The following is a 23690-nucleotide window of genomic DNA, read 5'->3' on the forward strand; positions in this document are numbered from 1 at the left end:
CCCCAGTTGCCCCCTCCCTAACTCTGCAGTAGCACTCCCTGAATTTACCTTTATCTCTTTGGAAGCAGTTTCTATTTTCAGCCTGTCCTGCCTGCCCCTTGGAGCAAGGAATGTGAGGCCGGGTCTCTGAGTGTGTCTGTTCCTGTGTTTCTGGGGCGGGAACTGTGGGCCTAGATTCAGATCTCTGCAAAGGAAGCCAGTTCCTCAGCCCCACCCAGCCATTGTGTTGGGAGAGTGTGTGTGTGTAAAGGAGGAAGAAGGTGGCACATGCAGATGTGGGACTTAGTGGGGAGGTCTTGGTATTCCCCAGGTGGGTATGCCCTTGGCTGGGCCCCCTGCCTGCTCCCCATTCTCAGTCCCTGTCTCTCAAGGTCCCAGCCCCATGACTCTCCAGGTCCCACTGAGAGGTTTTGCTGTTGATTGGCTGAGAGTCAGTACCCCTGGGAGGGTGGGCGGGGGTGGAGGAGATCCCCTCTCACCTGTAATTTGCTTTGTGATTGAAGAGTTCCCAGGCCTCCGTGTCTGTCATAAGAACAGCTGACGGGGTGGAATGAGCCACATCCCATCCTGGGAAGATGGGAAGATGGGAGTGGGAGGAAGAGGCAGGGAGGGCAGTGAGGAACTCTGGCGGTCTTTGCCCACACCCAGGTGCCTGCTTTTGCCACACACACACACACACACAAATGCAGGACCAGAGATCCAACTTTCCAACACACACACATATACCCAGAACCAAATTTCCAACCTCCCAACACACACACACACATACACACACACACACACACACACCAAGACCAGACATCCAACCTCCCAGCCCTCACCTCTAGATGCTTGCCGGGTTCCAGGAAAAGGAAACCTCTACAAGAGTGCCTCAGAGACCCTATCGAGAAAGCTAAATGCACATGTGCAGCCAAAGAAATCCTGCTTTTTGTTTTCACTAAAATAGGAATGGCTTTATTTGGTTTGCAACTTCAACATTTAAAGATAACTGAATGGCAGGGGAGGTGTGGATTCCTTGGTAGTCCACTGGTTAGCACTCTGTGCTTTCAGTGCTGGGGCCTGGGTTCAATCCCTGGTTGAGGAACTAAGAGACTGCAAGCTGTATGGCACAGCCAAAAAAACAATAACAACTGAGAATTCCCTGGCAGTCCAGTGCCTAACAGTGGTCCAGTGGTTAGGACTCTGTGCTTTCACTGTCGAGAATGCAGTTTCAATCCCTGGTTGGGGAATTAAGTTCCCGTAAGCCACATGTGGGCAGGAATCCCTTAGAAGAAATGGAGTAGCCATAATGGTCAACAAAAGAGTCCAAAATGCAGTACTTGGATGCAGTCTCAAAAATGACAAAATGATCTCTGTTCATTTCCAAGGCGAACCATTCAATATCACTGTAATCCAAGCCTATGCCCCAGCCAGTAACACTGAAGAAGCTGAAGTTGAATGGTTCTATGAAGACCTACAAGACCTTTTAGAACTAACACCCCAAAAAGATGTCCTTTTCATTATAGGGGACTGGAATGCAAAAGTAGGAAGTCAAGAAACACCTGGAGTAACAGGCAACTTTGGCCTTGGAGTACGGAATGAAGCAGGGCAAAGGCTAATAGAGTTTTGCCAAGAGAATGCACTGGTCATAGCAAACACCCTCTTCTAACAACACAAGAGAAGACTCTACACATGGATATCACCAGATGGTCAACACCAAAATCAGATTGATTATATTCTTTGCAGCCAAAGATGGAGAAGCTCTATACAGTCAGCAAAAACAAGACCAGGAACTGATTGTGGCTCAGATCATGAACTCCTTATTGCCAAATTCAGACTTAAATTGAAGAAAGTAGGGAAAACCACTAGACCATTCAGGTATGACCTAAACCAAATCCCTTCTGATTATACAGTGGAAGTGAGAAATAGATTTAAGGGACTGGATCTGATAGACAGAGTGCCTGATGAACTATGGACAGAGGTTCAAGACATTGTACAGGAGACAGGGATCAAGACCATCCCCATGGAAAAGAAATGCAAGAAAGCAAAATGGCTGTCTGAGGAGGCCTTACAAATAGCTGTGAAAAGAAGAGAAGTGAAAAGCAAAGGAGAAAAGGAAAGATATAAGCGTCTGAATGCGGAGTTCCAAAGAATAGCAAGGAGAGATAAGAAAGCCTTCCTCAGCTATCAGTGCAAAGAAATAGAGGAAAACAACAGAATGGGAAAGACTAGAGATCTCTTCAAGAAAGTTAGAGACACCAAGGGAACATTTCATGCAAAGATGGGCTCGATAAAGGACAGAGATGGTAGGGACCTAACAGAAGCAGAAGATATTAAGAAGAGGTGGCAAGAATACACAGAAGAACTGTACAAAAAAGATCTTCACGACCCAGATAATCACAATGGTGTGATCACTCACCTAGAGCCAGACATCCTGGAATGTGAAGTCAAGTGGGCCTTAGAAAGCATCACTACGAAAAAAAAAAATAAAAAATAAAAAAAAAAAAAGAAAGCATCACTACGAACAAAGCTAGTGGAGGTGATGGAATTCCAGTTGAGCTATTTCACATCCTGAAAGATGATGCTGTGAAAGTGCTGCACTCAATATGTCAGCAAATTTGGAGAACTCAGCAGAACTTCCACAGGACTGGAAAAGGTCAGTTTTCATTCCAATCCCAAAGAAAGGCAATGCCAAAGAATGCTCAAACTACCGCACAATTGCACTCATCTCACATGCTAGTAAAGTAATGCTCAAAATTCTCCAAGCCAGGCTTCAGCAATACATGAACTGTGAACTTCCAGATGTTCAAGGTGGTTTTAGAAAAGGCAGAGGAACCAGAGATCAAATTGCCAACATCTGCTGGATCATGGAAAAAGCAAGAGAGTTCCAGAAAAACATCTATTTATGCTTTATTGATCATGCCAAAGCCTTTGACTATGTGGATCACAATAAACTGTGGAAAATTCTTCAAGAGATGGGAATAGCAGACCACCTGACCTGCCTCTTGAGAAACCTATATCAGGTCAGGAAGCAACAGTTAGAACTGGACATGGAACAACAAACTGGTTCCAAATAGGAAAAGGAGTACATCAAGGCTGTATATTGTCACCCTGCTTATTTAACTTATATGCAGAGTATATCATGAGAAACGCTGGGCTGGAAGAAGCACAAACTGGAATCAAGATTGTTGGGCGAAATATCAATAACCTCAGATATGTAGATGAAACCACCCTTATGGCAGAAAGTGAAGAGGAACTAAAAAGCCTCTTGATGAAAGTGAAAGAGGGGAGTGAAAAAGTTGGCTTAAAGCTCAACATTCAAAAAACGAAGATCATGGCATCTGGTCCCATCATTTCATGGGAAATAGATGGGGAAACAGTGGAAACAGTGTCAGACTTTATTTTGGGGGGCTCCAAAATCAGAGCAGATGGTGATTGCAGCCATGAAATTAAAAGATGCTTACTCCTTGGAAGGAAAGTTATGACCAACCTAGATAGCATATTGAAAAGCAGAGACATTACTTTGCCAACAAAGGTCCATCTAGTCAAGGCTATGGTTTTTCCAGTGGTCATGTATGGATGTGAGAGTTGGACTATAAAGAAAGCTGAGCACCAAAGAATTGATGCTTTTGAACTGTGGTGTTGGAGAAGACTCTTGAGAGTCCCTTGGACTGCAAGGAGATCCAACCAGTCCATCCTAAAGGAGATCAGTCCTGGGTGTTCATTGGAAGGACTGATGCTGAAGCTGAAACTCCCAATACTTTGGCCACCTCATGCAAAGAGTTGACTCATTGGAAAAGACTCTGATGCTGGGAGGGATTGGGGGCAGGAGGAGAAGGGGACGACAGAGGATGAGATGGCTGGATGGCATCACCGACATTACCCAGGACATGAGTCTGGGTGAACTCTGGGAGTTGGTGATGGACAGGGAGGCCTGGTGTGCTGCAATTCCTGGGGTTGCAAAGAGTCGGACACGACTGAGTGACTGAACTGAACTGAACTGAAGACACACAGAGAGGCCAAAAAGAAAAATAGAAAATTAACCCAAAAGCGCTGGTTGTTAGCTACAAACATGTTGGCACTTGGTATTACCTGAATTGCCCCAGGTCTGTGTGAGGATGTAAGCAGAAAAAGAGGAATTATGTGGGCTGGCCTACCTGTGGACTTTTACCTGGGCTTCCTGGCTTTCCTGAGCTTATTTCCTTGTCCTCTCTCTATCCTTATCAGAGACCCACCTGGAGGCTTTTCACCTGCCCACCTGTTGGGGAGAGACTTCCTGTACTCCTGAAGGCAAGCCAGCGTGCTTTGGGAAACTCAAGTTCCCTGGAACTACAATGAGGATGTCGCACTCGTGACAAACAGATTCCATTGGGTCCCCTGCTCAAAGCAGCCAGAAAGATGAAAAGTATGACTTATGCCCCAAAAGTCAAAGTGTTAGTCGCTTAGTCATGTCTGACTCTTTCCAGGCTCCTCTGTGCACGGAATTCTCTAGACAAGAATCCTGGAGTGGGTAGCCATTCCTTTCTCTAGGGTATCTTCCTGACCCAGGAATCAAACCTGGGTTTCCTGCATTGCAGGCAGATTCTTTACCTTCTGAGCCACCAGGGAAGCCCTCATCTCATTCCAAAAAGAAACTGAGTTCTGAAAAATCATACTTTGTCATGTGTGCCACATTATTTTTGCACAAACACATTTTATGTATCGTACAAATGTTTTTGCAAAGGCACCAAAGGTTTTATTATGATACATTCTTCCACAACAAACAAAAGTTTTCTATTTTTCCATCTTCCAAAGGTGCCAGCATAGTTTCAATACTGTTTTCTGCCTTCTTCTAGCATTGCTTCATCTCTATTTGCCATGTTACTACACAGTCTGTGCAACTGTATTTTTTCCTGGAATGTAATGTTGTACCAACTAGATTTTGCCATCCTGGTAACAACAGTAAAGTCTCCTGGGAAAATCCTCATTCTCCCACCCCACTCCATGTGGTTCCAGTGGGACAGCCAACACCAGGAGCCTCCTCCTGGCCACTGGAGTCAGATTCAATCAATTACAGGATTCCATTCCTCTGACCACAGAGACTGGCCCAGGAATGGGCTACTCACCCATGCCAGGACAGCCTCCTGCCCTGGATCTCTGGGAAAGGACAGCTTTCTCTTTCTTTCAAGGTCACAAAGCAGGAATAAAATGAGTCAGGAGCCATCTGCATCTTGGCCTCCCTTCTCCTGGCCAATAGTGGAAGAAAATGAAACTCACACAGGAGAGAAGCAGACAGAGGCAAGAGATGGAGACGGCCTGCCAACATCACTTAAGCCCCTTGCACTGCCCCGCTTCTGGAACCACTGAATTCTCTTTTGTGCTTAAGCTAGTTTGAGCTGGGTTTCTGTCACTTACTGCTGAAAGAATCTTAAATGCTTCAATTTATTCTTGAGTGCAGGGCATTTGGACAGCTTCCAGTTTTTGCCATTACAATGAATGCTGCAGTAAACATCTTTGTGAAAAACAAAAATACTTTCAATTTAAAAATGATTAAGGAATGTCCCCAGGTGGCCTAGTGGTTGGCATTCCAGGATTTCACTGCTGTGGCCAGGGTTCAATCCCCGATCGGGGAACTGAGGTTGTGCAAGTCGTGCAGCGAGACCAAAAAATAAATGGAAATTTAAAAAAATAAAAATGAAACTTCAACGTGATTGGTCTTGATTTTGCCCAAAGATTCTTTTCTGGGAGGCTAGAGGAATCCTTAGATCTTTGTCTTTCACGCCTTTATTAAACCTCCACATCAGACGGCCTTGACCCTCCTTCAGTCCTCCTTACGTCACTCACCTGGCTGTTAAGAAAGGGTTCATGGAGGAGAGGCACTTAGACTATTCCTTAAAAATCAGGTAGAGTTTGGCCAGGCTAAGAGGCAAGGCATATGCATGCTAAATTGCTTCAGTTGTGTCTGACTCTTCGCAACCCTATGGACTGTAGCCCGCTAAGCTCCTCTGTCCATGGGGATTCTCTAGGCAAGAATACTGGAGTGGGTTGCCATGCCCTCCTGCAGGGGATCTTGCAAGGCATGGGTGACCATTTGGGGAGATGGCGGAAGTACAGGCACAGTGAAGAGGGAAGTAGGCCTATCTGGAGAACCATGAAAGGGAATCTTAGCTGATATGGAAAGAGGGGTGTGGGGCAGGAGGAACACACAGAGGCCACCCTGCAGGCAACCAGACAGGGCTGAGCAGGCACTGAGGCTTCTGATCAGGTAGGGGAGTGGACAGCAAGAGTTTTAACCAGTTCCCCACCCAGTCCCCCCTCTTCTGGCACCAGCACCAAGTTTCCTTTTAGGGACCCACCCTTCCATCTTTCTAGGTTCACACGGTACATTCTGGGGAAGTGTATGAACCAGAAGCAGCCAGTCAGCACGTTTCCTCTCCCCTAGCCACTGAGACTTGTTCAGGCATGAGCACGTGACACAAGCAGGGCCAAAGCATACTTTATGTAAAAAAGTCCTTTCCGGGACTTTCCTGGTGGTCCAGTGGTTAAGATTCCTACTTTCAATGCAGGAGACACATGTTCAGTCCCTGGTTGGAGACGTTCTGCATACCATGCAGTGTGGCTTAAAAAAAAAGTCCCTTCCAGTGGAGAGGAGCTCATGATGAAAGAAGTGTTGAGTTCCACTAGCCTCTGGTAGGGCCAGGACCTTGAACTCCAGTGGAATCCTTCATGGAGTACAAAACACCTGGGGCTTCTTTTCTGTCTAGAAGGCCAGTAGGGGTAGGTAGCCTGCCTGTGGTGAGCCATTGGCCTTCTCTGGGAATCCCTACAGATTCTCTTCTAGGCGAGAATGGAGGATTCTCTTTACCTGCCACCAGGTGGAGTCTGAGCACTTCAGGTGTAGGGCCTGGCAGCCGGTATGAATCTGTTGATATCTAGGCCACCCCAGCCAGAGGTGCAGAAGAGGCACAACCCGGTGTCCTCCAGGCCTCTGTACCGTCCACCCTCCTCTCTCTGTGGTTTCACCCCTTCTCTCATACCTGGGGCCATCTTTGTGCTTCCCCTCCTCCACTCCTCTCACATTTGTCTCAGGACATTCACACTCAGGGGGAAAAATAGAGTCTATGATAATCAACACAGCGTGGTACTGGTGAAAAAATACACACACAGACCAGCGGAAATGGGCTAACACAAATATTGACTGAATTTTTTTTTCAACTTTTTAAAAATTGAGGTGTTTTGAACTGATTCATTGGAAAAGACCCTGATGCTAGGTAAGATTGAAGGCAGGAAGAGAAGGGGACAACAGAGGATGAGTTGGTTGGATGGCATCACCAACTCAATGGACATGAGTCTGAGCAAGCTCCAGAAGTTGGTGATGGACAGGGAAGCCAAGCGTGCAGTAGTCCATGGGGTCGAAAAGAGTCAGACACAACTGTGCGACTGAACTGAACTGAAAAAGTGAGGTATAGCTGATTTACCATATTAGTTTTGGGTGTACAACATAGTGATTCAAAAATTTTTATAGGTTATATTCCATTTATAGTTATAAAATGTTGACTTTTTCCCTGAGTTAACTGATTTTTAAAATAATTTATTTTTTTCTTTTTGGCTGTGCTGAGTCTTCGTTGCTACTTGGGCTTTTCTCTAGTTGCAGGGAGCAGGGGCTGCTCTCTAGTTGCCGTGGGTGAACTTCTCATTGCAGTGGCTTCTGGTGCTGTGGAACTCGGGTGTGCAGACTTGAGTGGTTGTGGCTGCACGTGGGCCCAGCAGCTGTGTTCCCAGGCTCTAGAGCCCAGATGCAGTGGTGGTACTGCGTGGGCTCAGTTGCTCTGCAGCATGTGGGGTCTTCCTGGATCTGGAATTGAACTCCTGTCTCCTGCATTGGCAGCAGAATTCTTTACCACTGAGCCACCAGAGAAGCCCTCAACTGATTTTTGACAACAGAAGCAAAGACAGTTCAATGGAGATAGGCCACTGTTTTCAACAAAAGTTGTTGAAACAACTGATATCCATATGTAAAAATGACACAGACCTTACCTCATTCACACTCAAAAAAGATCATAGACCTGAGTGTAAATCATAGACCTAAACTACAGAATTTCTAAAAGAAAATGTAGGAGATAATCTAGGCAACCTTAGGTTTGGCAGTAAGTTTTTAGTTACAACACCTAAAACATGATCCATGAAAGAAAAAAATTGATGTTAGACTTTATTATAATTAAAACCTTCTGCTCTATAAAAGATACTATTAAGAGAATGAAAAGACAAGTCATAGACTGGGAGTAAATAGTCAAAAAACATATCTGATAAATGACTGTTATCCAAAATACACAAATAACTCAAACTCAACAACCAGAAAGCTAACCAATCCAATTAAAAACAGGGAAAAGATCTGAATAGACACCTCACTAAAGAATATAATATATACAAGGGTTTAAATTGCCAACAATAAGATGAATAAGTTTTGGGGATCTAATATACAAAATGTCAACTATAATTAACAATACTGTATATAACATAGGTTATCAACAAGAATGACTGTATAGCACAGGGAACTCTGCTCAATACTCTGTAATAACCTACATGGCAAAAAAAGAGTTTGGCAATTTCTTACAAAGCTAAACATAGTCTTACCAATCAATTCAGCAATCGTACTCCTAGGTATAAACTCAACTGATTTGAAAACAAATGTCTATATATATTAAAAAAATGCACACAAACATTTATAGCAACTTTATTCATCATCACCAAAAACTGGAAGCAACAAAGATGTCCTTCAACACATGAAAGGATAAACAAACTGTGGTACATTCATAAAATGGAATATTATTCAATAATCAAATGTTATCAAGGCCTAAAAAGATATTGATGAAACTTAAATGCATATTGTTAAGTCAAAGAAGCCAGTCTGAAAAGGCTACATTCTTTTATGATTCCAACTATATAATATTCTGGAAAAGGCAGAACTACAGAGACAATAGACAGACCAGTAGTTGCCAGGGATGGTTGAACGGGTGAAATACAGAGGATTTTCTTTGGCGGGGGTTGAAGGGGGAAGTGATGAGAATATTTTGTATAATACTACTCATATAATGCATTTGTCAAAAGCCTTAAAGCTTACAGAACATGTTAATACATGCACTCCCGCTGAAAGAGTCTAGAAGTAATGGCACATAATGGCATCAAGCACAGCCAGTGCTCAGATTTTAGTTCTAATACTATTCCTCAATAAAACAAACTAGGGCTCCTTGGACAAATAGCTGACACTAGAACTAGGGCAGAAAATACACAAAATGAGCCTGGAGCATCTTACATTGCCAAAAAGTAAAGAAACAAAATTTTTACAAGAATTTTTTATAGCCTTTTTTGAATTTGTTACAGTACTGTTTCTGTTTTATGTTTTTGGCTGTCAGGCATCTGGGATCTTAGTTCTCCAACCGGGAATCAATGCAGCACCCTCTGCATTGGAAGATGAAGTCTTAACCACTGGACGGATAGGGACTTCCCTGACCGTCCAGTGGTTAGGACTCTGCGCCTCCACTACTGTGGCCAGGGTTTGATCCCTGGTGGGGGAAAGATCTCAAAGTCGAATCCAGCTCACAAAATAAATAGTTTGATTTAAAAAAGATTTGATGAGGATATGTCAAGAAAACATAGAAATCGAATGCCCTGGCAGTCCAGTGGTTAGGACTCTGTCACTCCCACTGCTGAGGGCTCAGGCCAATCCCTGGTCAGGGAACTAACATCCCACAAGCTGGGCAGTGTGGCCAAAAAAATAAAGAAAACATAGAAATCTAGTAAAAGAGTTCTCAAAGGCCAAAGTTAGAACATTATAAACAACAAAATAAAGTATATCAGATTATAACTCAAAATATAAAATAAATATCCATGATTCCATAGATAGAAATAAATAGTTGAATAAATAAATAAATGGGGCAAACAAATCTCCCATGTGGAATTCCAAATAATTTATATAGATTTTTCTCCCTCAAGGAAGTGGAGTCTAACTCTCCATTCCTTAAATGTGGCCTGTATGTAGTGATTTCCTTCCAAAGAATGCACTGTGGAAAGGAGGAAAAAATTCTAATAAATTTTCTACAGAGAAACCTGACAGACACTACTTCAGCCTGGTGATCAAGGTCAATATCAACAATGATGTCATTTTGACAGACAGTATGTATGCGGTAGCACCTTTGACATAATGTGATGAATGACTGTTGCCTGTGTGGTCTGCCTCCCCAAAACCCACAACCTCACTCCAGTCATGATAAAAGAAAAAAAAAACAATAGAAGGACATTCTACAAAATACCTAGCCAGTACTTCTCAAAACTGCCCAGGTCATCAAAAACAAGGAGAGTCAGAGAAACCATGACAGCCAAGAGGAGCCTGAGGAGAAACCACAAGTGAATGCAATTCCTGGATGGAATCCTAAAACAGAAAAAAAACTTCATAGAAAAATGAAAGAAATCTGGAAAAGTATGGATGTCAATAATGCATTAATAATTGTTCATTAATTGTAACAATATCAATATATCATATTGAAATCATTTACCTCAGATTGGGACTCAGACCCAGCCAAAACCAAGTCTGGGACTTGAACCCACAACCTTTTAATTAGAATCACTCACCTGATGTCTGGACTCACTGAGGTTCAGGTTCTTTGTGTCTCAGTGCAGAGGAAATTCAGGGAGAAGCAAAGTGATAGACAAGTAGATTTATTGTGAGAGATGCTTCTGGGCAGCTGGGAAACTCTGCCCCGGGGATTGAATGGGCTACAATTCTATAATGAAAAGGGGGGAGGGGAAAAGACTGCCTTCTTCAAGAAGACATAGATGCAGACATGCATCACTAGCTCCTCCTTCATATTAGGCAGGAAAGTGTCTGACCCTCTGAGGTCAAACTAGGATTACTGCATTAGTAGAAGGGTGGTGACATTTTTCTCCCATCTAATGGCCTTGTGGTTTTGTTTATGGTTTTATAGTTAAGCAAGCCTGCTTCATTGAACAATGTTCCAATAACTTTCTTGAGTTATCATTAACTTACAGTGGTCTCCCAAAGTTTTCTAGGTTTCCTTCTCTGTCTATATACTGGGATGTCTACAACTACCTATATAACCACCCTATTCTATTCCCATCAATATTAATGTAAGATATTAATAATGAAGGAAACGGTTTTTCCAGTACTCATGTATGGATGTGAGAGTTGGACTGTGAAGAAAGCTGAGCGCCAAAGAGCTGATGCTTTTGAACTGGGGTGTTGGAGAAGACTCTTGAGAGTCCCTTGGACAGCAAGGAGATCCAGCCAGTCCATCCTAAAGGAAATCAGTCCTGAATATTCATGGGAAGGACTGATGCTGAAGTTGAAACTCCAATACTTTGGCTACCTGATATGAAGAACTAACTCATTTGAAAAGAGCCTGATGCCAGGAAAGACTGAAGGCAGGAGGAGAAGGGGACAACAGAGCATGAGATGGTTGGTTGGCACCACTGACTCGATGGATATGAGTTTGAGTAAATTCAGGGAGTTGGTTATGGACGGGGAGCCTAACGTGCTGTAGTCCACGGGGTCGCAAAGAGTCGGACATGACTGAGTGACTGAACTGAACTGAATGAAGGAAATTGGATGTGGGAAGTCTCATAGTGTCTTTATAATTTTTCTATAAATCTAAAACTGTTTTAAAAATTAAGATTGTTTTAAAAATAATAACACTTTAAAAGTTGTCTATCTATAGGATGTCTGGATATTACAAATGAAAGGCTTCAGCCAGTAATTCTAAAATTTTAGCACATATCAAAATATCTTAGTGGGTTTGTTAAGCGTCTCATCAGGCCCCATCTTCAGCACCAGAGATCTAGTGTGGGACTAGAGAATCTGCATTGCTATGAAGTCCCCTGGGGCTTCCCTGGTGGCTCAGGGGTAAAGAACCCGCCTGAAGGAAACACAGGACACGCGGGTTCCATTCCTGGGCCAGAAAGATCCCCTAGAGGAGGAAATGGCAACCCACTCCAGTATTCTTGCCTGGAGAATCCCATGGACAGAGGAACCTGGTGGGCTACATATAGTCCATGGGGTGAGGAAGAGTTGGACACGACATCACACACATCACACACACACACACACACACATGAAGTCCCCAGGTGCTGCTGCTGTTGTTCCAAGGACTGTACTTTGAGAACCACTGGTATAAACTCAAAAATTAAAACAATGATGAGCTCTCATCCTACAAGCAGATAGGGTAGGGGTCTGGGAGAGAGAGAACCCCACATGGCTTTCTTGACAAGAGAAGCCATTTTGTGATCCAAGCCTGCCTACAATGTTTACCCTAGAACAGATCTCAGTAATTAAAATCATAGAGGAACAAAAGAATGCATGAACAGAGTAAAGCATTTAGAAGCAACAGTTCAGTGACAAAACAAGAGTCCTGGGTCCTCCTCTTTCGAATTGTGGTGTTAGAAAAGACTTTTGAGAGCCCCTTGGACCACAAGGAGGTCAAATCAGTCAATTCTAAAGGAAATCAGTCCTGAATATTCATTGGAAGGACTGATGCTGAAGCTGAAGCTCCAATACTTTGGCCACCTGATGCAGAGAACTGACTCATTGGAAAAGACCCTGATGCTGGGAAAGATAGAAGGCAGGAGGAAAAGGGGACAACAGAGGATGAGATGGTTGGATGGCATCACTGACTTGATGGACATGAGTTTGAGCAAGCTCTGGGAGTTGGTGATGGACAGGGAAGCCTGGTGTGCTGCAGTCCACGGGGTCGCAAAGAGTCGGACACGACTGAGCTGATCGCCTGAACTGAACTGAACTGAGGTCCTCCTCAAAGGATATACATAACAATCTGATCTTTGAGTTGTTCTAGGGGAACAAAGGCCCCCACACACAGGTGGGGAATGGTAACTTCTGGCTAAAACCTGCAGACGGGTGGGAACCTAAGGAATGATGATGTTAACCTTCTTCTGTCGTTTGTGATTTCAATCAATGAAAGCTTGGACTTTTGCCCCTACTCTGTGCAGGATTCTCTTCTGCTCAAGCCCCGTCATGTATAAGCAAACCCCAGCCAAACCTCTTCATGAATATGCACATACCGTTAGCTTCAAATTTTCCTAATTTTGCTGTTCGGGAAACACTGCTTTGGGAAATATTACTGGTATTCTCCTTACTTACAAGTCTTCCTTCTCTCACACTTTAGCTTGGTTGTGTCTTTTGACTCGACACTCACTGAGACAAATCCAGTTTTTCAGGTAATAATCCCAGCCAGCAGGGGGAGGCATTTGTGGAGCATTCCTTGGACATTTTCAGGGGACCTTTTCAGACCCTCTCTTGAGAAGCCCCATTATCTGCTCCACACCTCCTACCTGATTCAAAATCTGTGATTTAGCAGTAAACTGGTGAGAAAAGACTCAGTCTCAGCTCCCCAGCCCTGGGAGTGTTCAAGAACTCCCATTGTAGTGGAGGAGTCAGAGTAAACAATTGCTAATCAAATCAGAAACAAAGGTTTCTCACTTACTTGAGCAACAAAGCAGGATGGAAGTGGCTAAAAAGCTTCAAGGATCAGGAGAGATGAAACTCAAGTTGAAGAGTGATTTGGAGGTTACCAGGATAAGGGTTAGCAGTAGCAGCAGTAGCAGGATAAGGGTGCTGTGGGAACAGGATATGCAAGGGCACAAGGAGACTAATTGAGCATATAGAGAAAATAAAACACTTTCACTCAGGCTTACGCAATACATAATTATCATTCCCATTTTACAAAGCTCTGAGATGTTAAGTAACTTGCCTAAGGCCATCCAGCTGGTAAGTAGGAAGACCCAAACTGGACCTCTAAAGATTCTCTAGGTCAGTTGTGCCCCCCTAACTCCTTCTCTCACCCCAGAAGACATCCCTTGTTCTCCTGCTATCTTTCTCCAAAGCCTTCCCCCTCTTTTCTCAGAAGTCCTTGCATAATTAACCATTACCAGGCTCATGAACAAGGACAGGAGTCCAGAGTCTCAAGACCTCTTCCACCACTTGCTGGCCTTGTATAACCTAGGCTCAGGGATCAAAATCCCACCCTCCTCAGCCTGCCTGCCCTTCTCCTCTGGGTTGCTGTGAGGATCAAAAGAGTATAAGGATGTGACTATGTTCCCTGCGATCCTTCAGGACCCCTTCCTCTGCACCCGCAGGCACCACATCCCCGCCCTGGAACCTATTATGCAAACATTTTACTCAGTCTAAGGATATCTGTTCAGTCCAGGGGCGAGTTCTCCTGACGTCGATCCGAGGAGTGGATATACAGTTTGGCAGCCCCACCCGGCGACGACCTGGAATAGAAGAAGGGGAGCCTTCGGTTCGCAAAAGGAGCAGCCCCAAACAGGCCAATGAACTGCTGTCTCCGCACTCGGCTTCTGCGCCTGTCCAGTGACCCAGGGTCTAACCTCTCCTCCTCCCTACCAGTGATAAAAAACAAACAAACAAACACACAAAAAACTCTGCTCCTCGGGGACCCCTCCCAGCACTCCGAGTCGACAGCCCAGGTACCGGTGCCGGGGTGTGGAGAGTTAACTCCAACCGCTTCTCTGCAGATTCCGGGGGCCGGGTCGCCTGGAGCACCTCCCATTGGCCGTCGAGCCGGCTCGGCGTTGATTGGCTGCGGCTCTCGGCTACGCCTCTCCAAGGCTCCTCATTGGGCGCTGCTCTCCAGTGATTGGAGTGTGGTGGCCAGGCCTCTGTAGGCTACCCGGGGTGAAGCTGCTGAGGGCTCCAGCAGATGCCTGGGGGCGCTCATCCTCTGCTGAGTCTGGACTTCCTTCCCGGATTCAGACCTCGCTGCTGCCCCGGGGACGCTACCGGATCTTCTCCTGGTCCTCTCCTTCCTTCATCTGCTGATTTTCTTTTCCCTTCCTCCCCCGCACGCGTCTCCCAACTCCGCTTTTCTCTCCCCTACTCCCGGCCCCCGTGTCTGGCCATCCTAAGTAAGCATCCCACCTGCTGTCCTCTTGACTTCTGTCCCTCCTTGACCTCAAATCCCTTAATTAACAAGTCCCTGTCATAGCCTTCTCGCCAGACTCTCCTAAACTCATATTTCTCTCTACCATCTCCTGACTCCCAAATTCCAGCTAACCCTTGACCTCTTGACATCTGACCCTGACACTGTATAGATTCCAGACCTCTAAATTTCTACCTCCCTGCAGCCTGGACCGCTGGAACTGAGGCTCTCCCCAGGATATTCTGACCTCAATTCTGAAGTTAATTTTAACTTTCTTACCCCTGGGCCAGTTCCTGCTACTGCTGTCCCACCATGGACTTCTTGATGAGCGGCCTGGCAGCCTGCGGGGCCTGTTTGTTCACCAATCCCCTGGAGGTGGTGAAGACCAGGATGCAACTGCAGGGAGAACTGCGGGCCCCCGGCACCTACCAACGGCACTACCGAAACGTCTTCCATGCCTTCATCACCATCGGCAAGGTGGACGGCTTGGCGGCCCTGCAGAAGGGCCTGGCCCCTGCCCTCTTATACCAGTTTCTGATGAACGGCATCCGGCTGGGCACCTACGGGCTGGCAGAAGCTGGGGGCTACCTGCATACGGCTGAAGGCACGCTCAACCCTGTTCGCAGCGCCGCAGCTGGGGCCTTGGCTGGGGTCATGGGAGCCTACTTGGGGAGCCCCATTTACATGGTGAGAAGAAGGGTCTTGCCTGGGGCCTTCCAGGAAGATCCTTGGTGCAGGGTGGGTGCCTGGGCCTTCACTGAGGTTGGAAGTGGATTTGTGTAGGGGGAAGATGAGCGGTTTGATTAACATACTTCAGCGAGTCTGGGGATTGGGGGAGGTCCTGGGCATCACAGAATTACCATCCTGTAGTCTGCCTCTGAGTTATCTGGTATAGGTGAAGGGTCAGGAGCCTGAGGCCCAGAAAAGGAAATGACTAGCTCAAGGTCACACAGCTGCTTATTGCTAGGACCAGTCCAGTCCTTGCTTGGCTTCTTTGGTGGCTCAGTGGTAAAGAATTCACCTCCAATGCAGGAGATGTGAATTTGATCTTCCCATGGGTTGGGAAGATCCCCTGGTGAAGGAAATGGCAACCCACTCCAGTATTCTTGCCTGGGAAATCCCATGGACAGAGGAGCCTGGCGGGCTATAGTCCATGGGGTCGCCAAAGAATCAGACACTACTGAGTGACTAAATAAGAACAAGGCTCTGCTTAGCTCTCTCTCTGGAAAGACACTGTGAGGCAGTGAGGTCTGTAGAAGGAAAGGTAATCTGGTTTCCCTCCCAGGTTATGAGGTTCAGGGACAGTGATCTCTCCAAAGCCAGCTGGAGGCCAGAGAGCAAGTTTTGCAGGGGACCCCTCACAACCTGCCCCAGAGTCTGATGTTGGAGCCTGGTCATGGTAGTGGCTGAAGATTCTGTCTGCCAGTCTGAGAACAGGAGGTGGCATGAGAGGCTGGACACCAGGTCTCGCCTAATGTGAACATTCTTAGGAAATGTTGCCATTTTCCATCCCCCACCCCTACCCCAAAGGAGGGAGGATGTAGAGGGGGTGGGGTGCCTCACAGTGCTAGGAGATCCATCCCCCGGGATTGGAGCCAAGGAACACAGTCTCATGACCAATTTGTTAAGTAGGAACAACAATAATTATCAGATTAGAAGGATATTGATTGCTGAATACCCTAGAGAAAGTGTGAGGGGGTCAGGCATTTGGGTTTCTGAGGTGGGAGGCTGACCTCTGAGCCATAGGCTGTAATACTCTGTCTTTCCCAGGTGAAGACACACCTCCAAGCACAGGCAGCCACAGAAATCGCTGTGGGGCACCAGTATAATCATCAGGTGAGGGTTTTCCACCCCTGGCTTGAGTCCCTGCCCATTCTCTCCCTTCTTCCCCCAGCTTTCTGCCTGTACCCAGCAGCTCCAACCCAGCCACAGATCTGCTCCGCCCATCAGTTCAGCCCTACTCTACCCCTGGAATCCACCCAAACCCTCTTTCCCATATGTTCCCAGTTCCTCTAGTCTTCTGCACCTGTTTCTCCTGCCCCATCCTCCTGACCTGCTAGTGTCCTCACTTGCATACACCCTGCCCTGTTCTGGGGTGGCGAGGGAGAGAAGGATAGGTTGGTCGATAACTGAGGGCCACATTCATGCTCGAAGCCTACATAGAACTGGTTGTCTAGACATTGGAGTGCCTATGATGGACCCATCCTTGTCACTGTTAGGAGGTAGCAGCCCCTGATGCTTGGGTGACTGAACCCTGCCCCCATGGTCTTTCCCCCCGCCCCCACCAGGGCATGTTTCAGGCACTAACCAAGATTGGCCAGAAACATGGTCTGGTGGGGTTGTGGCGTGGGGCCCTGGGCGGCCTGCCCCGAGTTATCGTCGGTTCCTCCACCCAGCTGTGCACCTTCTCCTCCACCAAGGACCTCATGACCCAGTGGGAGGTACTGCCTGGGGAAGGGGTGGGGCCACCCTGAGAATGTGGGCCGGGGTGCGGGGGGCAACCTGAAGCGGGCTCAGTTTGAAGTGGGACAGTGCCAACGTTCAATGTGAGGGGGTAGCAGGTAGTCTTGGGGGGCCACTGTCTCTTTCTAACCTTCCCACAGTTCTCTTGTGCCTTCCACCCAGGTGTGCCTGAGTCCTCAGTGCCTTGCACTCTTTCTCCGTCAGTGTTATCACCGGTGGAGTGGAAGCTCCCTGAGTTACCGGCTCTTTCCTGTATCCCCAGTGCAGGGCCTGGCCTTTCTGTGGGGTTGAACGATTGGCTGACAGAGTTCTCCCTCCCTCCCCCATTAGATATTTCCACCCCAGAGCTGGAAGGTGGCTCTGGCGGCCGCCATGGTGAGTGGCATTGCGGTGGTCCTGGCCATGACACCCTTTGACGTGGTCAGCACCAGGCTGTACAACCAGCCCACAGATGCTCAGGGCAAGGTAAGGGAGTGCCCTGGGGTGTGGGCAGGCAGGGAGAGCTGGGGGATGGGGGAAAGCAGATTGTGGGTGGAGGTAGGAACCCTAAAATGCAGCCTACTGAGGTGAGGCTCCTGGTGGGTTCTGACAAACTCCTTCTCTCTGCTTTTCCTCTCCCACCTCTCAGGGCCTCATGTACCGGGGGTTACTGGATGCTCTGCTGCAGACGGCTCGGACAGAGGGCATTTTTGGCATGTACAAGGGAATAGGTGCCTCCTACTTCCGCCTTGGCCCCCACACCATCCTTTCCCTCTTCTTCTGGGACCAGCTGCGCATGGTCTACTACACCTACACCAAATAACGACAGCCGCTCTTCCCCACTCCAGCAAATCAGCACTCCTTGGACTCTTCCGACTCCATTTTTTATTACCGGGAGACTTCTGACCAGATGACCTTTCATCCATCCGAGGGGGACCGCCAACACCACTCCCCATCTGATTTCTCAGGATTGAATCACTACAAGGGATAGTTTCCCTCCCTTTCTTGGGTGTTGCTTTAAACCTTCCCTGCCTGTACTCCTACACATTTCACACCGCTCTCTCAGGGCTGAACCTGTCACTCCAAAGTGTGTTTCCTCCCTTTCTCCACTGCCGGCCTTGGGTCCCTTCTGATCCCATGTATAATTTTAACTTCACCTGTCCAAGACCAAAGGGAATTGGGGGGACCCAGGTGTTCTGTTAGATTTCAAAGGCACAGAGATTATATTGGTTATAAAGCAAGTTTATTTCTGCAGAGAGGAGGTGTCTTGTGTTTATGCACTGGAAAGGAATTAGGGGAGTGTATCCAACCCTTTGTTCCCCTTGCAGAACAGAAGCCTCAGGTCTTCAGAAGCATTATGCAGCATTTCAGCATCCTTACTGGGGACCAAAGATGTTGGGATCGTGAAGGGTCAGACTGGTCACAAGCTGTTCAAAGTCGCCCAGGCTCCAGGGAGGAATTGACAGATTTTCCGGGCCAAGAGATAACCTATTCTCAGGGCTTGGGGGTGGGGAACAGATACAGAACATCATCTAGGCCTTGAAGCTCCCATTTCCCCAGAAGACCTGGTTATCTGTGACCCCAAACTCGTTGCCCACTCCCACTTCCTTGGAGGCCCCCACCAGCCAGTCTCCCTACTCTGCCCCTCCAAGCCTAATTCCCCTGGGGACCCAATCATTATCCACGTGCCCTTTCTATCCTTACGGGGGCTGATTGAAGGTGAGAAGGAGATCAGTCTGGTACTGGGGCAGCCGCAGCAAAGCCTGATGCAGTGTCACATACTTGGCTACCTAAAGGGATCAGAGTCCGGATGCTTACCTGATTCCCCAGTGCCACCCCCTTAACCCCTCCAGGACGTCTCACACTTCTCTGACCCTCACCTGCTGATTTTCTTTAGCTACCTGCTGTTGGCCAGAGAGGATCCAGGCTTCTTGACAGCAGCCCCTCAGGGCCAGGTTCTCCAAAACTAAGGGCTGCACAGTCTCCACTTGCACAGCCCTAGCCTCTTGCACCCCGCCAACATCTTCAAAGTGGTACCTGGAGTTGAGGGAGCAGGGTCAGGGAGGGGCATTTGTTACTGCCCTTTCAAGTATCTGTTAAATCCTAAGCTGCTCTCGCTTCCAGTGATAACATGTTGCCCTTGGAGTTCTCATTACCCTGATTAACCGTCCAGCCACAGGCCACGCCCACTCCCTCGGCTCCGGCCCTCCCATTGGCCAGCCGCGGGCCCGCCTCCCTCACCGGGCAGCCTCCTCGCCCTGCACGTGGGCCTGCAGCTCTAGAAGTTCGACTATCAGGCTCTGGTCTGTCACGCGATGGCAGAAAACTTCTTGATTGTCCGGGACCGGTCGGAGGTCGCTGGAGAGAGGCGAGGTAGACCCTGGTTGACCCCAGTTTCTTCCCGCAACCCACCTGGTCAAATTCCTTTGGTGCCTGGGCCGTCTCACCTTACGTCAATGGCCCCCGGAGGGAGAGTGGCGGAGAAGGCGCCCCCGAACAGTGGATAGTCTCGCGTGGGCTCCATGGGCCTGAGACTAGAGTATAGGCATTAGAGATTTAAAAGAAACTCACATGGGGCCACGTGCCATCACTTCCCTGCGTTTCTCTGCAGCCGTGGCCACCTCCAGGTCGCCCTTGGCTTCCGACTCTTTAAGATTTGGCCCCGCCCCGCGGTCGCGCTGGCCAATTGGCGCCCGCGCCTTGGGGGCGTTGCCCCAGCGGAGCTGCTCCCGGAAGCCAAGCTCTGGGGAGGGCGCGGGGCGGGGCCGCGGGGTCCACTAGGAGCTAAGACCTCGGTTTAGGACTTGTGACGCCCACTTGGTCACTAGCCCGCGCCCATCGGCCTCCTCGTTTTAAAGGGGTCGTGCTTTCTAAGAATGTCGCTTGAGAACCTCCTTAGGGGCCGTTACTCATCCAAAGGACTGACGTGTTTGTGGGGTCTCCTGAGGTGTGTAGAGGGGGGATAGTTTCAGGGTCTCCCCATATCACTCTCGGGGCCTCTTGACAGGGAACGGACTGCCAACCAGATCGCTAATTCCCGGATGCAGGGAATTAGGTAAACAATGGGGCCAGGTGTGGGGGGATCGGGTTAGGATTCAGGCCTCACGCCTTCCTGAAAGCAAGACCCAACCTGGGGATTATATATCTAATCCTCTCATATCTTCCCTCGGGAGCTGAGGTGAGGCGAAGGGATGGAGGTGTGGGGAGGAGGCGGTCCCCACCCCTACACACACAGACACACCTGGACGGAAGCACGAAATAAACTCTGTTGTTTTTCTTTTATAGATTTTTAGAGTGCTCTTAAAATTTCAGCTCAGGTGTAGCCTCCCAGCTAATTGCTTCATTCATCTTTGAGCCCCAGCACCTGGCAGAGTGTTTAGCGCATAACAGACATGTATTGTTGAGTGATTGAATAAACCCAAGAGGGTGAATTTTGGGACCCAGGGGACCACCCATACCCTCAGGGGCTCTAGATGTCATCTACTTGCCACCCAAAAACTGAGCTAGAGTATTCTCATCCTGAGGCCATCCCACCCACTAGGTTCCAAGTGCCATGCATCATACTTCTGGACCCTAATAATTTTGTAACACTGAGGCCAAGGGGCACATATTCTTTGATTCCCTCATCTTACCAGGCCTTAAGCAAAGGGCTGGATATACAAAGGCTATCTAGGACCCAGCCCTTACCCAACCAGAAATTTACAAAGAACAGTGGAGCACACTTTGAGCCTTTTTTTTTTTTTTTTTAAATTTTTACTTATTTATTTGGCAGTGCTGGGTCTTAGTTGTGGCATGCAGGATCTTTAGTTGTGGCATGTGGAATCTATTGACAGTTCCCTGATCCAGGATCAAACCTGGGATCCCTGCATTGGGAACTTGAAATCTTATCCACTGGACCACCAGGGAAGATCCCTTGAGTCTTTTTTTTTTTTTTTTTTTTTTAAGATTTGTTTGGTTTTTGCTGTCCTGGGTCTTTGTTGCTGCCTTAGGGCTTTCTCGTTGCTCAGCATAGGCTCCAGGCATGTGAACTCTAGTAGTTGCAGCTCCCGGGCTCTAGAATGCAGGCTTAGTAGTTGTGGCACACCAGTGTAGTTGCTCTGAGGCATGTGGGAACTTCTGGGACTAGGAACCGAACCCAGGTCCCCTGCATTGGCAAGTGGATTCTTAACTACTGGACCACCAGGGAAGCCCCACCTTGAGTCTTAAAAGTTGCCTCAGAATTCACCAGGTCATGTTAGGGGTATTCTAGCCAAGGCGAACATCAGGAGCAAAGACTTGGAAATGAGAGGGCATGTTTTGGGGAATGTAAGCATATCAGCTTGGCAAGGGTGCCGTGGCAGGGAGCTTTGAGGCTGGAGAGTTGGTCACGTGCAAGGTGTTCATAGAACATGCTAAGGAGTGTGGACTCCTCACTTACGAAAGCCAGCATCAGACCTCTCTCTGAGCCTCATCAACTAAAACATTGTTAGAATTAAAGGCAGTATAGATGTAGTTGAATCTAAATCTGTTTCAGGCAAAGAGAGTAGACTGTTTGATCCAGGAGAAATTAGAAAGAGGGAGGGGTGTGTTACAGAAGCCTGAGGAAGAGGAGCAGTCCGGACAAGGGGAACCAAGGAAACCAAGCCACAGGGCCAACCCTGCTGCCTCCCTCAGCATCTCTGTCCCTCCCTCCACTTCTACTGGCTTGCCCTCTGCCCTGTCCTCCCTGCTAGAGGCAATACTGGCTCTGGCTGCTTTGTGAGCAGTCAAGCAGATAGGGAGTCCTTGGAAAGGGACCTGCAAGGACATAGAAGTTAACAGAGCCCCAGCACCAGGCACAAGGGGTGAGGGCCTATTCATGGGCCAGGAAGAGGTGAGACTAGACTATGGAGACTGAGGAAAATACCCCCAACTTCCTCATTTTGGATCTATGGCATGTCAGGTGTCATGCTCTGCTATGACATGCTGGGGAGGCCTAGCCCTCCACAGTTCCAGAGCTCTGGGGGCACAGGTTAGGTGGGCTCTTCCAGATGGTAGGAAGCAGTCCTCCAGGAAGTGACAGAGGTACAGGGCTGGACGTCCTCTGGGAGTGGGGTGGAAGGAAGCCCTAACTTGGCAAATTCCTGCTCTTGACTCTCCCTTACCCTTCACCTTTTTTCCTCTGTGTCTGTCACTAATGGGCTCCCCAACAGCTGATTCTTTCTACATGTTCAAGTTCAAACTTCCCAAGAGGCCGGATCTAATTAGGCCAGTTTTTTGCCATCCAATTTGAAAGTACCTCTTTGACCAGCTGTCCTGCCTGGCCATTTCCCAGGCCAATACCCAGACACAGATAAGATCTCTTCTTTGTCCACCATTTCCCAGGCCAATACCCAGACACAGATAAGATCTCTTCTTTGTCCATCTGGCTGTGACTAGGATGACCAGTATCATGGGAGAGATCTCTTTAGGCCACTTTTCTCAAGAGGGTATGAACATATGTCCAGCTCCTGGCTCACCTGTTGAAGTAGGCCTGCAACTGATTGATTCTGTACCCCTGGGATAGTCCTTCTTCCAGCGCTCTGCATGCATCTGATGCAGTTTTTTATTTTGGGCTCAGGTGTCCCCAGGCTCCCACCCCATTACCTTTGGGGCCACCAAGAGGTGGAAGTGATGGACTCAGATCAGAGAGGCGACTCAACACCCAAAGTCAAGCATCCCTTTAGAGTAAGGGCAATGTATATTTCTACTAAGCAGGGGTTTTTATTTTTTTTATTTTTTATTTATTTATTTTTTTAAGCAGGGGTTTTTAATGTTTTTGCTTCCATGCACCTCTTTGACAGTTTGGTGAAGCCCTTGGAGCCCTACTCATAATAATGTTTTTATTATAATTTTTTAAATATTTGGCTGCAACACTCAGGATCTTTGATCTTTGTTTCAGCACATGGGATCTTTAGTTGGAGCAAGCAGAATCTAGTTCCCTGACCAGGGATCAAACCCAGGCCCCCTGTGTTGGGAGTGCGGAGTCTTAGCCACCGGACCATCAAGGAAGTTCCAAATTGGCATATAATTTAGCCTTTTCATCTGCTTTGTTCTGCCAAGCCATTTCCTTGTCACCTTCCCCAGATGTAGTGTTTGGGAGTGGGGAGGGCTGTCTGTACTACTTAGGGAAACGATCTAGGAGTGAGAGGAGTTCGCCTCGCTGTGAAGACAGGGTCAGCAGAGCTAGGACTCAGTGGTAAGGAGAACAGGATGACTCCCTAGTCCCTTCTGTTGCCCTGGATACCTTCCCAGGGGCATCCCAGGATGCTCCAGTGACATGGGCAGTGGGAAGCCAGTTGGTTAGGCTGTGAGGTTAGTGATGCC

The 23690-nt window shown here is 47.7% G+C and overlaps 2 protein-coding genes and 1 long non-coding RNA gene across 7 annotated transcripts; 1 reads left to right on the forward strand and 2 right to left on the reverse strand.

The window, feature by feature from the left end:
* Window positions 1-8174: 8174 nt before the first annotated feature.
* LOC129649302 (uncharacterized) lies at window positions 8175-14636 on the reverse strand. 2 transcript variants are annotated; one of them, XR_008713077.1, is made up of 4 exons: window positions 14477-14636; window positions 14165-14259; window positions 13470-13600; window positions 8175-10387 (listed from the first exon to the last, which is right to left on the reverse strand). It is a non-coding gene; the product is annotated as an uncharacterized LOC129649302 (long non-coding RNA). The 2 variants fall into 2 exon arrangements; XR_008713076.1 differs by having other exon boundaries at window positions 14420-14499.
* An 11-nt stretch (window positions 14637-14647) lies between these two features.
* On the forward strand, window positions 14648-18443 carry SLC25A35 (solute carrier family 25 member 35). Of its 2 annotated transcripts, XM_055576586.1 has the most exons (5): window positions 14648-15611; window positions 16695-16760; window positions 17213-17365; window positions 17718-17852; window positions 18016-18443. In XM_055576586.1, exons 1-5 carry the CDS (start codon window positions 15237-15239, stop codon window positions 18187-18189), a joined length of 903 nt encoding a protein of 300 aa, XP_055432561.1. In that variant the 5' UTR covers window positions 14648-15236; the 3' UTR covers window positions 18190-18443. The 2 variants fall into 2 exon arrangements, with proteins under 2 accessions (XP_055432561.1, XP_055432562.1); XM_055576587.1 differs by lacking the exon at window positions 17213-17365.
* A 144-nt stretch (window positions 18444-18587) lies between these two features.
* RANGRF (RAN guanine nucleotide release factor) lies at window positions 18588-20021 on the reverse strand. 3 transcript variants are annotated; one of them, XM_055576589.1, is made up of 5 exons: window positions 19814-20021; window positions 19608-19724; window positions 19268-19403; window positions 19071-19156; window positions 18588-18866 (listed from the first exon to the last, which is right to left on the reverse strand). In XM_055576589.1, exons 1-5 carry the CDS (start codon window positions 19888-19890, stop codon window positions 18743-18745), a joined length of 540 nt encoding a protein of 179 aa, XP_055432564.1. In that variant the 5' UTR covers window positions 19891-20021; the 3' UTR covers window positions 18588-18742. The 3 variants fall into 3 exon arrangements, with proteins under 3 accessions (XP_055432564.1, XP_055432563.1, XP_055432565.1); XM_055576588.1 differs by having other exon boundaries at window positions 19247-19403; window positions 19814-20019; XM_055576590.1 differs by lacking the exon at window positions 19071-19156 and having other exon boundaries at window positions 19247-19403.
* Window positions 20022-23690: the final 3669 nt, after the last annotated feature.

The sequence above is a fragment of the Bubalus kerabau genome, chromosome 4, assembly GCF_029407905.1.
Source record: "Bubalus kerabau isolate K-KA32 ecotype Philippines breed swamp buffalo chromosome 4, PCC_UOA_SB_1v2, whole genome shotgun sequence".
NCBI classification, from domain to species: Eukaryota; Metazoa; Chordata; class Mammalia; order Artiodactyla; family Bovidae; genus Bubalus; species Bubalus kerabau.